Here is a 15,034-nt window from a genome sequence, read left to right on the forward strand (position 1 = left end):
CAGTTGTTGAAGCGTATGGACCAGACAAACCAGTTGTTGAAGCGTATGGTCCAGATAAACCAGTTGTTGACGCGTATGGACCAGATAAACCAGTTGTTGAAGCATATGGACCAGATAAACCAGTTGTTGAAGAGTATGGACCAGATAAACCAGTTGTTGAAGCATATGGACCAGATAAACCAGTTGTTGAAGCGTATGGTCCAGACAAACTAGTTGTTGACGCGTATGGACCAGATAAACCAGTTGTTGAAGCATATGGACCAGATAAACTAGTTGTTGAAGCGTATGGTCCAGGTAAACCAGTTGTTAAAGCCTATGGACCAGAAAAACTAGTGGTTGATGCGTATGGTCCAAAAAATACTGGTTGTTGATGCGTATGGTTCAGATAAACCAGTTGTTGAAGCGTATGTTCCAGATAAACTAGTGGTTGATGCGTTTGGTTCAGATGAACTAGTGGTTGATGCGTATGGTTCAGATAAACTAGTGGCTGATGCGTACAGTCCAGGTAAACCAGTTGTTGGTGCCTATGGACCAGAAAAACTAGTGGTTGATGCGTATGGTCCAGAAAAAACTAGTGGTTGATGCGTATGGTTCAGATGAACTAGTGGGTGATGCGTATGGTTCAGATGAACTAGTGGTTGATGCGTATGGTCCAGGTAAACCAGTTGTTGAAGAGTATGGACCAGATAAACCAGTTGTTGAAGAGTATGGACCAGATAAACCAGTTGTTGAAGCGTATGGTCCAGATAAACCAGTTGTTGAAGAGTATGGACCAGATAAACCAGTTGTTGAAGCATATGGACCAGATAAACCAGTTGTTGAAGCCTATGGACCAGAAAAACTAGTGGTTGATACGTATGGTCCAAAAAAAAACTGGTGGTTGATGCGTATGGTTCAGATAAACTAGTGGTTGATGCGTATGGTTCAGATGAACTAGTGGTTGATGCGTATGGTTCAGATAAACTAGTGGTTGATGCGTATAGTCCAGGTAAACCAGTTGTTGGTGCCTATGGACCAGAAAAACTAGTGGTTGATGCGTATGGTCCAGAAAAAAACTAGTGGTTGATGCGTATGGTTCAGATAAACCAGTTGTTGAAGCGTATGGTCCAGATAAACCAGTTGTTGAAGAGTATGGACCAGATAAACCAGTTGTTGAAGCATATGGACCAGATAAACCAGTTGTTGAAGCCTATGGACCAGAAAAACTAGTGGTTGATACGTATGGTCCAGATAAACCAGTTGTTGAAGAGTATGGATCTGATAAACCAGTTGTTGAAGCATATGGACCAGATAAACCAGTTGTTGAAGCCTATGGACCAGAAAAACTAGTGGTTGATACGTATGGTCCAAAAAAAAACTGGTGGTTGATGCGTATGGTTCAGATAAACTAGTGGTTGATGCGTATGGTTCAGATAAACTAGTGGTTGATGCGTATAGTCCAGGTAAACCAGTTGTTGGTGCCTATGGACCAGAAAAACTAGTGGTTGAAGCGTATGGTCCAGAAAAAACTAGTGGTTGATGCGTATGGTTCAGATAAACCAGTTGTTGAAGCGTATGGTCCAGATAAACTAGTGGTTGATGCGTATGGTTCAGATGAACTAGTGGTTGATGCGTATGGTCCAGGTAAACCAGTTGTTGAAGCATATGAACCAGAAAAACTAGTAGTTGATGCGTATGGTTCAGATAAACTAGTGGTTGATGCGTATAGTTCAGATAAACTAATGGTAGAATCGTATGGTTCAGATAAACTAGTGGTTGAAGCGTATGGTTCAGATAAACCAGTTGTTGAAGCGTATGGTTCAGATAAACTAGTGGCTGAAGCGTATGGTTCCGATAAACTAGTGGTTGATGCGTATGGTTCAGATAAACTAGTGGTTGAAGCGTATGGTTCAAATAAAACAGTTGTTGAAGCGTATGGTTCAGATAAACTAGTGGTTGATGCGTATGGTTCAAATAAACCAGTTGTTGAAGCGTATGGTTCAGATAAACTAGTGGCTGAAGCGTATGGTCCAGGTAAACCAGTTGTTGAAGAGTATGGACCAGATAAACCAGTTGTTGAAGCGTATGGTTCAGATTAACCAGTTGTTGAAGACATATACAGTAATTGTTCGTCTCCCCCTGTCACAGAAACACACTGAGAGGTTTGAAAAAATACCCTGTCTCTAACACAAATCCCTGGCCACCTCCAACCCCAACGCGTCCAGGGTTGAATATTGTTTTGAACGGAATCCGCCCAACGGCCGCTGAGGTATAATAGCTCAATGGATGGTGTGTTCGTCCGTTGTCTACACAGTCCGAGTTCGATATCCACATAAAAACACACTTTGTGTATATAGGCCAAGGGTCCTTTGTATAAAATCTCAGGCACAAGTTGAGATTACATAAGCACGCAATAATTGATTTTACATGTTAGTGAAGTATTATTGCTGAGATAACAAATGGATATACAATTATAGAATGTAAATAGAATAACTATAACACATGCATGTATGCCATTGATTTGATTTCTAAAAGGTTGGTTTAACTATGTGAAGTTTTATAAAAAATAACTATTTATTATTATTTATTTATAAATATAATGGATTACGTGCTGCGTGCAACATAACCCAGGAGTTCAGACAGTTACTGGCTCGCTGTGTGGGTGATGCTGGAGACCACCTGCTGAATTTGAAGAAAGCGTGCTTTAATGAATGCATATTTTTAAAAGTAATTCCTCACGCCTCATGTCTTCTCGGAGCTTGTGTATAACATGTATATTTTTTTAAGTTGGTCTACATGTGCATATACATGTACTTCGAGTCCTCGAGTTATCTTCGATATTTCTTTTCTGTTCTTGTGGCTATATCTAAAATACACAAACCTAATTTATTTAACAGAATATAGTTCTGTTGATAATTTTAATTACATCACCGACGTATCCAACACGTGCTTAGTTTCACCCAGCAGCTAAATTTGAATACCTCTTGAGGTCAAGTACCTTCTTCTGTTGGGATGTTGAAAGAAATTGTGATGAACAAACCAAACGAACCAAAAGCCGCGAGGAGTTATCTCCCTTGTGTTACAATCCCTATCGACTATCTCGCGAGGTCTGCAGAACGAGGGCTACACAGGTCACAAGGTATCGCGTTGATAATCCAGATTGCTGTGAATCGTGATAGTCTCTGCGTCGTCAAAGCCCATACCTTGTGTTCAGCACGTATCATACACCTTGTCATGATAATGCGACTGGTTCTAATGTTAATGTATCACTGTAACAATGTTGATCGATAACGTTGACATGGACTGATTGATAACGCCTGATTATCGAGTGGCATTGAAGCGTAATGTACAGCACGTATTATGATATTGGATCAAAGTTGGCCCGGATGTCATACGTCGGTTAACACGTGTCGTTTTAAAAAAATACAATTTATGACTGAGTAACGGAGGTATAATATACCATGAAAATGCCTCTATCGGATGCCTCCGTGCAGATGGGTTTCCCAGTGATTTGTCAACCGTCTAAAATGCGAATCGGGTGTCTGATGCAAAGGTTGGTTGGTTTGTTGTTTAACGCCCCACTCAGCAATATTCCAGCTATATGACGGCGGTCTGTAAATAATCGAGTCTGGACCAGACAATCCAGTGATTGACATCATGAGCATCGATCCACGCAATTGGGATCGATGACATGCATCAACCAAGTGAGCGAGCCTGACCCCCCGATCCCGTTAGTCTCCTATTACGACAAGCATAGTCGCCTCTTACGGCAACGGAAGACAATGATGAGTATGCGTTGTAACACTACGACGTGGGCTGCTGCATGGTCATCGACTCCGTTAGTACATTTACGCGTATACGAGGGAGTAAGATAAGATAAGATAATATTTATTGCAGAAACGTTCCATTACGGGACAGATGCAATTTTAAAAGACAAGACATTATGATTCATATATACATATATACAGACATACATAATTTACATAACTGTAGACACATACAAAAACAAAACAATCAATATAACATATTTGATGATATTTTTATACATAAAATGTCAACGGTTGATTATGAAGGGGTATTTATTGTTTGAAATTATAGATATGGAAACAAATGCAGTTGATATTGACTGCTTCATTATTTGACAGGATGTAGTGAAATAATTTATCTTCATGACTGTGGGCATTTACATTTACATTTTGTCTGGATACTTTTTTAAAGAGTATATTTCTTTCTTGAGTGTGTTTAATACAGTGAAGTAAGTAGTGTTTTTCGTCATCAATGGTTGAACATGTAGAGCATAGCCTCTGATGTAGTGGGGTTGGTGGCTTTGTATGTTTTCCAAGTTCAATATTTAATTTATGGTTACTTAATCTTAGTTTAGAAAAGTGAACTCGATATTTTTTTACTTTATAGTGACTGAGATAGGGTTCTAATTTTATTTCATTGTTAACTATCCTATATGTCCTAAGTTTGTTTCCTGTGCCTCTTGTTGTATTCAGGTAGTTAAACTGATATGGTAGACAAATGCTAAGTCTCTGAAAATATATAAATTTGATAGAAAAAAACACGTACATTTAAATTGAAAAGGAGCCCCGATGCGGTGGGAGAACCTGGGGATAATCTAGACTTGCATCATTTAGGTCTATATCATTACAGTAAGGGCTCGTTGGAAGGGAAAATATTATGGTTTGGGGACTGTACGACAGACTACTGATATGGTTATGTAGCCTATAGTGCTTAGACGTTCTCTCCTTGGGACTTATTAAACCCGAATGTCCATGACCTAAATAACAGTCTACGGAAAAATCTTCGTAATGTTATCACTGGACCAACTCTAGGTACACCTTTATCGTCAACTTTATCATATCATTGTATAAGAAGTTTGTAACTATAACCAAGCGCTCTTGAATTTACCCGGGGGTGAGTCAACACAGATGAACTTACATTACTTTAAGTAAATAATACGTTAGTCAATTAAATCAATCCTATTTAAGCAATAAGGCTCTACAAACAAGGTGATTTAAATACATTAAATGAAATGATCACATTTACATATTGGGAAGAATTATTCACAAATTGTGAGAAAACTGATTATATTTGCGGCCATCTTTCCAAGGCAAGAGCATCCACTAGCCTATTATCAAAGTCCACTTCCCAACTCTCCTAAGGTCGGAGACCAGGGCTCGAATTCTTAATACATGAATACAATGAAACCGATTTGATAATACTAAAACCGGCGTAAAACCATACTTACCAGCTCACTCATGCAATATTTCAGCTATTTGATGTTTTTTTGTTTCTTTGTTTGCTGTTTAACGCCGCACTCAGCAATATTCCAGCTATATGACGGCGGTCTGTAAATAATCAAGTCTGGACCAGACAATCCAGTGATTGACATCTTGAGCATCGATCCATGCAATTGGGATCGATGACATGCATCAACCAAGTGAGCGAGCCTGACCACCCGATCCCGTTAGTCGCCTATATCGACAAGCATAGTCGCCGTTTACGTCAAGCATGGGTTGTTGAAGACCTATTCTACCCCGGATCTTCACGGGTACGATGGCGACCCGTAAATAATTGTATCTGGACAGGACAAACCAGTGATTGATATTGTGAGCAGTGTTCCACGGTGTTGGGTGTCCGATGACATACAATCAACCAAGTCACCTAGCCGGACCTCCCGATCCTTGTCTCATCTTACTACAAACATACATGCATTCCAATCCGGATTCCCCATGGCGTCTAACATGAAAACTTGTGAAACCAATATACTTAAGGGGTCGGTGGGGTAGCATAGTGTTTTGGCGCTCGCTCGTCACGCCAAAGTCCCGGGTTCGATTCCCCACATGGATACAATTTCAAGCCCATTTCTGGTGTCCCCGGTCGTGATATTGCTGAAATATTGTTAAACGTGAACTAAAACCATACTAACTCACTCACTACGCTTAAGTTACCCACCCCGGTAAATAGTGCGAATATCTTGGAAATAGCTATACTCTCACACTCACGAGTCAATGACAGTCACTACGTAGTATATTAAAGTTCGAACCAACATACCACATACATGGTTACTTTGACACTATGTGGGAAAATCACAATATGTCATATTCGGTAGACAAAACTAACGGACGTGATAAGACTATTGGCGCCACTACGCCCTATATATAATTTGTGAAATCTCGCGTGATTAACAGGTGCGCGAAAAAACACTAAACATATTGTGGGTCGATAACAGTGAGCGTTTCGTACGACTGTCAAAGTCCCTATTTCTGTTATTATGACATATTAAAAGTGGTTGAGTGAGTTGGGTTTAACACCACTTTGAACAATATTCCAGTCATGTCACGGTGGGGCAGGTTGGTGTGGAAGGAAAGCACGCAGTGATACAGGTCTCAGACGTTTACCACTTTGGTGAAAGCCAGGTATGGTGCTAGCAAACCTAGAAACATAATCGGGGCGAACCGGGATTCGAACCCACAATCATAGGTTCCTGGCGTGTTAATGGGACGCAACTCTGCACAGCGTCTTGCAGCGCCGTAGGCGAATGGGCCACCTGTGACCCCATTTATATTAAGAAACGGTATAGGAAACGAATGGTAATGTTACCTTATTGATTCACCAAAACATAATCTTTGTTAGTGCCTGCGGAATATCGGCAGTTAATCTAATCAAAACCAGTCCAGATGATAAACATAGACAGGTCTCTCTCGCTGTATTCCGCATAGTTGGAATCTTCCAACAACCACTTAACTTCAGTATAAAAGAAATTAACCCCCTATTAAAGGACCCACTTAATATAATAAACACATGCAAAAACAGTCCTTTCAAAAGTTGGATAAACAATTCCCATTGAGATATATTTTTTTATGATGCCTAGAGATGTGTGTTAGTATGATGTGACGCAAAACATGCGTTATCAGTTTTCAATCTTACATGTGAAAAGATTGAACACGTCTGTGTAAGGGTGGGCAGACAGACAGACAGACAGATGCAATATGTGGTCTATGCCAAGTATGTTTTTACAGTTATATGTTTTACTATTTATACACCTTTTTATGATATTAATTCATTTAACGATATCACAAATTCGATGTTATGATAAAAAATGTATATTATAAAGTACATTTATGGGTACCACAAATTTTATTCTAAGATATTAATAAATGTATATACATGTATGTTATAATGCATTTTGTAACATCTTAAAATGTATTTTATAATATGAAAAAACTAGTTTGTGATGATCTAAATATATATCGAAATTGGGATATCATTTATCAATAAATTGAATTTGTGATATTAATTCCCCTTTTCAAGGTATAATTGCTCCCTTCATTGTGCTTATTGGTACTGTTGGGATCTGAAATCATCAGCAGAATGTCATGTTTAGCTCAATATTTAGCGCCTAGTATTTTTAATAATTAACCCACAAACAGACAACAACAAAAAATCCACAAATTTATATGCATGGTGGACGTGACAATTACGTTGCCAATTAGATCTACTGTGGAAGAATTCTTTTTCATAACAACCTAAATTTTATATCTGTAAATACATTTATACAGTGCGTTAATTTGTACTGGTGATTGTTTGGTTACAATGTGTCATCAGCTGACCATGTGTTGACGGCTTGGTCCGTTGCTCATGCTATCAATCACAGGTTTAAACTGTCCGATTGGTGACGCAACACAGTTAACATACATTCTCTCACTACATATCATTGGAAGATGCAAGGACATTGTATACATCAGCAGCAGAACGTCGAACGTATTCCAAAATATAATTTTGAAAATCCTAGGGAAAGGAATATTTATCCAACATTACGTTTGAGCCTTTACGACAAATACCGATAAGGCCTCGCACGGGTAATCAAATTACGCATTTTCTTGGTTATACTTTGGCCTATATAAATAGTGAGTTAAATTCACATCCCTAAACTACCCTTCTTCCAACAAATCATCATATATCATATTCGTTTGAGACTTCAACGTGTCATATAGCTAGTAAAACGCATTTTCTTAGTTCGTTGTGTTACCCCATTTCGAAAAAAATAATATATTTTCATATTTGTTACTCAATCACGACCACGTATTGTTTCACTGCGGACTTAGTGACGGGAAGTGACGTCATATTTACTTTTGTTATTTCTACGACAACCTTTTAGCTATGTTTAAGAAGTTATTTTGCAACTGTCAGCCTCGATTGTTTGCATTTGACCTATGTATTCTCTCACAAGTGGTCCTGCTTTCTTCAGGTAAATCAAGAGTCTGAACTTCAGCTGTATCGGGAATGATTTGGAATCCAACTTCGTGTGAATGTGTAGCTGAAACATCATGTCCGACGATACCCACAAGTGTCTACGTGACGATAGGAATGTATGCCAACTGTGTGGTGCACTAGATAATTTATCGCTGTGTACAGGGTGTAGAAAGACTTGGTATTGTTGTAGAGAACACCAGAAGGCTGATTGGAGGGAACATAAAAGACGATGCGCAAGTAAAAGCAAAAAGAAAGAGTCCAAAAAAACAGTGCATGGGGAAATAGTCTGTCCCTCGGACCAGTCGACCAGTGGCAGCAGTATTACAATGCCGACTGACATAGCTGTTGGTGACCGGTCATCAGCCCAATGGGGCGAATGCAAGAGTGCCGAAACACACGCACGCAGTGTAAACAAAACAGTCAAGGAAGTATACAGTCGTGACAACAAACCTGACGAGTTGTGTTGCGCAGAGGCAGATGAAACCAGTCACGCATCAGTACCAGTTCCAGAAGAAGGGAGTTCAGAAGCCTATATATTGCAGACAGCAGCCAGCTCCCTTAGTCAACCTTCTGGTGCTTCAGCTGACAGTGGAGACACAATGAGAGAACACATCACCAACCCTCTAGATTCATCAGAGACTTATGTCACTGTTCTGAAGTCACGCTTTAAAGAATTAGCAGAATATGTGACAAATTGTCTCACCAAGTATGGTATTTGTGTGATTGACAAATTTCTTGGTGAATCAAAAGGCGTAGACATTCTCAATGAAGTGAAAGAGTTATACCGATCGGGTGTTTTCAAGAATGGACAAGTTGTTGACTCTGAAAGTACCAGTAATACCACAAGAATCAGAGGTGATATGATAACCTGGGTAGATGGTGCTGAGGATGGATGTCAGGATATTTTGTTTTTGATATCCTGTATGGATGATATTATTCTACAGTGCTCTGGTAAACTGGAACACTATAGGATTAGTGAGAGAACGAAGGTAAGTCATCATCATGAATTTATCATGTTCATGAAATTCAGTTGACATTAATGTTTGGACTAATTATGTTATGAGTTCATGTGTGACCCATTTTCTAACATGTCAAAGCCGCCACGTGTTTGTACTTAAAGGGGGTTCCAGTAGAAGATGAGATACAATTGTACACTTTAGCATAAGCATGTTTAGTGTCACCTTTAAAGTTTATGTATGTCTTGATCATGCATGGCATACACAACTCATCATTCCTTGGTCTATCTGTGTATGCAAGACTGTAATGTATTGATCAGTGTTCAAATTTCAGCATGAAAGTTACTTGTCATAAACCCTGATGTTCAAATTTAAATATTTAAGTGGTCTCTAGACCCAAACACAATGTCAACAAACCTCAAGTCTGACAAGAACCACAAGCAGGACCGCTCTTTATTTAGAACACTGTCAACGTTCAACTTGCACATACTTTTCTCAAGTGATCTCTTTAAATTAAGGTCATGTACTCAAACTGCTTTGAGCATGCTGAGTGTATGATTGAACACATGGGATAGTTTGGTACTTTATGATTCTCAAAATGTAGTGAATTTTGATTCTCTCTACCAACATGACCAAATATCATTATGAACCAACAGTTAGGTCTATTAATTGTACAGATGCATATGACAAGGTGTTGACATGTTTTACAGTTACTGTAACTGGTCTTGCTCTTGTATCTAATTATTTATAATAATAAATGCTTTAGATTGACATTCAATATGTTCACAATGTTACACATCTGAGATTTGTTCAAATTCTACTTGTGCTAGGACATTGATCATAGTTGACACTATAAAAGACTTTTTTCAGGTTTGGCATAGTGATTTATCTGAAAGCCCCAAAATTCGCTTATCATGCACAGTTTATGTGAGAACTATTTAAGTAGTATTACCATGATTACTGTAAATAAATTCAGAACCACATTGACTTGTTTTCAGCTTAGTTTTCACAATTTAGAAATTGAACGTGGACAACATTATAATATTCCTCGTGAATTTAGAAAATGTAAAGTTTGTAACTTAAACCATATTGAAAATGAATATCACTTTTTGTTAATTTGTCCAGCTTATCATGCTTATAGCCATCTTAGGCAAAGTTACATAGAATCTAAATTCTACATGTTTCCAAATATTCTGAAGTTTAATACACTAGTCATTGCAAGACCCTATTATCATTATGAATACAGCAAAGTACTTGTTTTATGCCAATGCTGTAAGAACACAAACACTCCAACATTTATCATATGCAAGTATGTTGAAACTGCTTTTGTTAAAAAAGCAAAGAAATGTATTATATCTTATACTGTTTGCACCTAAATTGTATTTCGTCTGTACAAAAGGCCCTTGACCTACAAGTACTGAATAAAGTGAAGACAGATTGTTATCCACATGATCCAGAATGTCCTAAAATTGTATCCAAATATGTAGTGATACGAACATGATGGAGGAATGGCCTATCAAAAATTTAAAAGATCATGAAAACGTCCTATTGGAAACTGTTCAGCAAAATCACTGTTTCAAATTGCTATAAGTATTCATACATGACACACTGTGTCCTGTCTTATTCTGTCAGGTAAGCATGGTAAGGTCATCTGATCCTTGTCAGTACATCATGCTGAAGAACTATGTTCAATTCCCCACATTGGTACAATGTGTGAAGCCCATTTATGTTGTGCCCCCCCCCCCAGCTGTAATATTTCTAAAAACGGTGTGAACTCTACTCATTCAATCAGTCACTTGTCAGTATAAAAGATCTAAATGATCTCAGGTAACATGTTTGTTTGGGGTGGTATTCATTATCAGAAAGTTTTCTGCTCAGGCTGTATGATATGATACTTTTCCCATTATACATGTTATACAATGCACACAACAAGACCCTGTAGACAGAGCTGGGTTTTTTTCATGGAGACAACTCTTGATAACCTGTATACCATGTTCTATATTATTCTTGTTACCAAATTCTACACACAATATACATGATCATGATGATGGGGTCATCTTTCTTTCTTTTTTAAATGATAAAATACAATCATTATAAAGACATATATATATAGGTGTTTTGTTTGGTTTTGCACTTCTTGATTTCAAATAATAGTGTTGGGTTATTGTGTAGCCTTGCTCCAAGGCTGTACTGAACAATGCCGAATGAGGATTGTATGGATGTAAAGTAATTCTATCCTTTTTATGGGCAGATCTAGATAACCTGACCTCTGAGGATGCCAGTCTTTTATTCATGTTATAGGGACAGCTTGTTCTTATTATTTATATAACGTAGGAATTATGATTTATTTTAACTAATAATTATTTCCTTAGAGACTTGTGCAAGTCAAGTTATCGTTGAGTGAGCTTTGGACTGTGATACAGCAAACTCTATATACATGATATACGTAATTGCTTTATTGATTAGATATTTTGGCAGTCGCTAATCATTTTTAATGTCCAAATCAATTGTTTGTTTAACCAGTTATTTGATTAATCATTCCGCTACTAACACATGTAACAAGTAATGGATTAAGTTGTCAATAAACAGGGCACGGATTCTCATGGCTGTCAAGCACTTATAGTTTCTAAATTATTATTTTTGGATTTATGACCTGGATGACCATCAGAAACCTAAGACAAGATGGCTTCAAGGATAGGGCTACAAGTCTGAAATTTACACCATGTACACTAACTCTTAGTCTCGGAAAATATAGAATTTTGATAGAAACAAGCAACTACTTTTAAATTGGAAAGGAGCTCCAGTGAGTATGTCGAGATGGAAGATTCAGAAGCTGCAGGAATTCTAGACTTGCTTCATTTAGTGCTATGCCATTACAGTAAGGGCTTGGCGGAAGGGAAAGTAATATGGTTCAGGGACTGTGATACAGACTAGGCTGAAATGCTACAACTGTAGTAACTGAATATGTTGAATTCCAGAACTTCAAGGGGAAGCCATCTCTCAAATTGGAATGATACATTACTCTTCTATGTAAATTCAATGAAAATCATATCTGCCACCGATGGTGCTGATGACTGCAGTTTGTAATACTGTGACTGTTCAGTACATGCATTGCAAGGTGATAACCAAATAAATGTGGTTGGAGCACCCTCCGACTGCACAACGTTGCACAACGCTCTGCAGCATTCCATTGTCCACTATGATCTTTTGAAAATATGCTAGGGCTGAAGAATTTGACATGTACAGCATCTCAACTTGATGTTGTCATAAATTCTACGCACATTGTCATATTTATAGCAGCTGGCTTGGTGCATCCTTGAGTTTGTTTGTGAGGAGCAGCCTAGTCTTGAGGAAACTACGTCATTCAGGTGTCAGCTGACAATCACATGGGGAATATTTTTCAACTTTTTTTCTGAATCCTTTAATCTGCACCATCTGGCCAAGATGTTTACATGGTTAATGGCATTGTTCCGAAGCTACAAGTCAGCGTTTGCTTCCAAGTGAATCAACATGATCAAGGATGCTGGTGTTTTGTGAATTATTCACAGATTTTATTAACAATATTTAATCAAACTGAAGCAACACAAGGATGGTAGAGAAGAAGGAGACTGAATAAATTTTATTCTACAACTTTTTTTTCCAAAGATGAATGTTTCCTTTTCTGTTCGGGTCAGTTGTAGTGTACAGTCTTTATTGATTATTCTGTGTGCAACATCTGTTCCAGGGATTGAAATGAAAAGTCTTCTGAAACTCTACTGATTGTTAGGATGCTTTTTGCATTTGGCAAGCGTACTTACGCTAGCAGCCCTCTGGGGTTTCTAGGTTTAATAGCATAGGTCCCCAGCAAGCTGTGCTGGTCAAAGAGGTGACTTACTGGATTGGGTGGTCAGGCTCAGTGACCTGGTTTGAAGGCATGCCATCACACTCGAATGGGGTGGATCATTGCTCAATACGGGGCGGTCGGGTAGCCTAGTGGTTAAAGCGTTCGCTCGTCACGCCGAAGACCCGGGTTCGATTCCCGACATGGGTAAATTGTGTGAAGCCCATTTCTGGTGTCCCCCGCCGTGATATTGCTGTAATATTGCTTAAAGCGGCGTAAAACCATACTCACTCACTCGATCATTGCTCAATACAGTGTATAATATCAATCACTTGATTATTTACAGGCCTGCATCATATAGCTGACTGCTATGTTAAACAACAAACAAATATGTTCAAGCTAGAGGGTTAGCACAAATTTCTATTCCAGTGCAGTTTGTTAGGAAGTAACCCTAGAATACTGTTTATCATGCTAACATCTGTGTCGACTTTCGTGAGACACCCAGAGCTCCAGATAAGCTGCGTATCTGCGTGAAATATGCATCAGAAATGCAGAAATACACAGTAAAATATAATCCAAGCGTATCAAATACGCAACGAACATTACAGATACGCTACAAAAATAAAACTTGTGCGTATCATCAAAATATTGTGAAGTAACCCTGCGTATTCGATTCACAAATCAGCAACTTATTTTTTAAATTATAAACGGGCATTCCGTCAACCTTGCCAAACTCCACGATGACAGTTACATCATGATCATTTGCCATCACAGTTTCTTGTGGAAGTATCGTGGTATTTTTGAGTCCTATAAAGCTCTCGAACCCACACGACACCAGTTTGCAGGGACTAGATGAATAGTGTTTTTAAATATTTAACTTAAATACCCACATGTGTAAAAACTAGTGGGAAACAGAAATTTGAATACGCAGATAGAATTACTGATACCCAATGATTTTAAAATGCATGGGTAAAATACCCACAGCACCAAAAGCTTATCTGGAGCTCTGGACACCAGAGGAGGTACAATATGATCATGGTTTAGTACATAACAACATTAGTTTCTCATATTCATGTATATATATGTATACTAATAATATAGGTTATCCCGCGAGATACAGGAAATGCACTTCCCAAAACACACAAGTGTGATAACCTCTTTGTAATATAATGTCAATCTTAAACGCTTATCAAAATTTATCTCTCTCACAAACAGGACCTAAACATTACAAATTTTCCTTGAATGTGCATAGTATTATATTTCTGAAGGTATCCAATGGCAATGAACCAAAAGTGGGTAATGAGTTATAACTCCATATTCGAATTGCTCCATACACAATGATACAGGGGTGATATGTCCTCTCCTGATGACTCTTGTTTATTTGCATATTTATCTGTAAATGACCCCAACAGATACCATTATTTTCCTGTTCGCATAATCCTGCAGAGGAACCTTGTATGATAAATGATGTGAATGTGAGAATAATTGTCACATAAAAACATGATTCATCTTTTCTGTTCTTGTAATAACTGGGCTGTTTAATACATTCAGTGAGCTTCATAACGAATTGAATAAGGAGACCATGTTTCAGGTGAATAAGTCCACACTTTGTGTTGAATGGTAGTTAGATCGTAGGATTATGTCATCCAGCTGATGTCAACACAGTGCATCAGCCCACCGGTGTGGTGGTGTGTGGTTACTGCATTTATGTTTACTGTGTGGTTCTAGGAGAGGTACTTCAAACACTGATTGCACTCCTGAATAATGAAGTCACCTGAACATTGATATAAAATTTATTGAGGTAGTAACTATAGTATGGAAAGTACTGTTTTACTCTGTTTTTATGGTTACTGATTCCTGGAACATGTAAAAATGTACAATTTCAATTAGGGGTAATATTTCACAATATTTTGCTCAGGGGCCCCAAGTCAGTGTCTGCCCCAAATATCAGTCCATATTTCTAACTTGAAATTAAAATTTCCCCAATTCATGTTGTGTCTGTGTAGAGGTGACTTGT

The 15,034-nt window shown here is 38.2% G+C and overlaps 1 protein-coding gene across 2 annotated transcripts in view; it reads left to right on the forward strand.

The window, feature by feature from the left end:
* Positions 1–15,034, forward strand: part of LOC124134855 (egl nine homolog 1-like) — a 32,230-nt gene that overhangs the window by 1,278 nt on the left and 15,918 nt on the right. Inside the window, exon 2 of one of the 2 annotated variants that reach the window (XM_046499922.2) lies at positions 8,237–9,230. In XM_046499922.2, the coding sequence (XP_046355878.1) occupies positions 8,316–9,230 (915 nt within the window). In that variant the 5' untranslated portion in view covers positions 8,237–8,315. Of the gene's footprint in view, positions 1–8,080; positions 9,231–15,034 lie in introns of those variants that run through there. The other variant, XM_046499921.2, reaches the window with a different exon arrangement.

This window comes from Haliotis rufescens, unplaced genomic scaffold (genome assembly GCF_023055435.1).
Source record: "Haliotis rufescens isolate VD_foot unplaced genomic scaffold, xgHalRufe1.0.p SCAF_3, whole genome shotgun sequence".
Classification (NCBI taxonomy): Eukaryota; Metazoa; Mollusca; class Gastropoda; order Lepetellida; family Haliotidae; genus Haliotis; species Haliotis rufescens.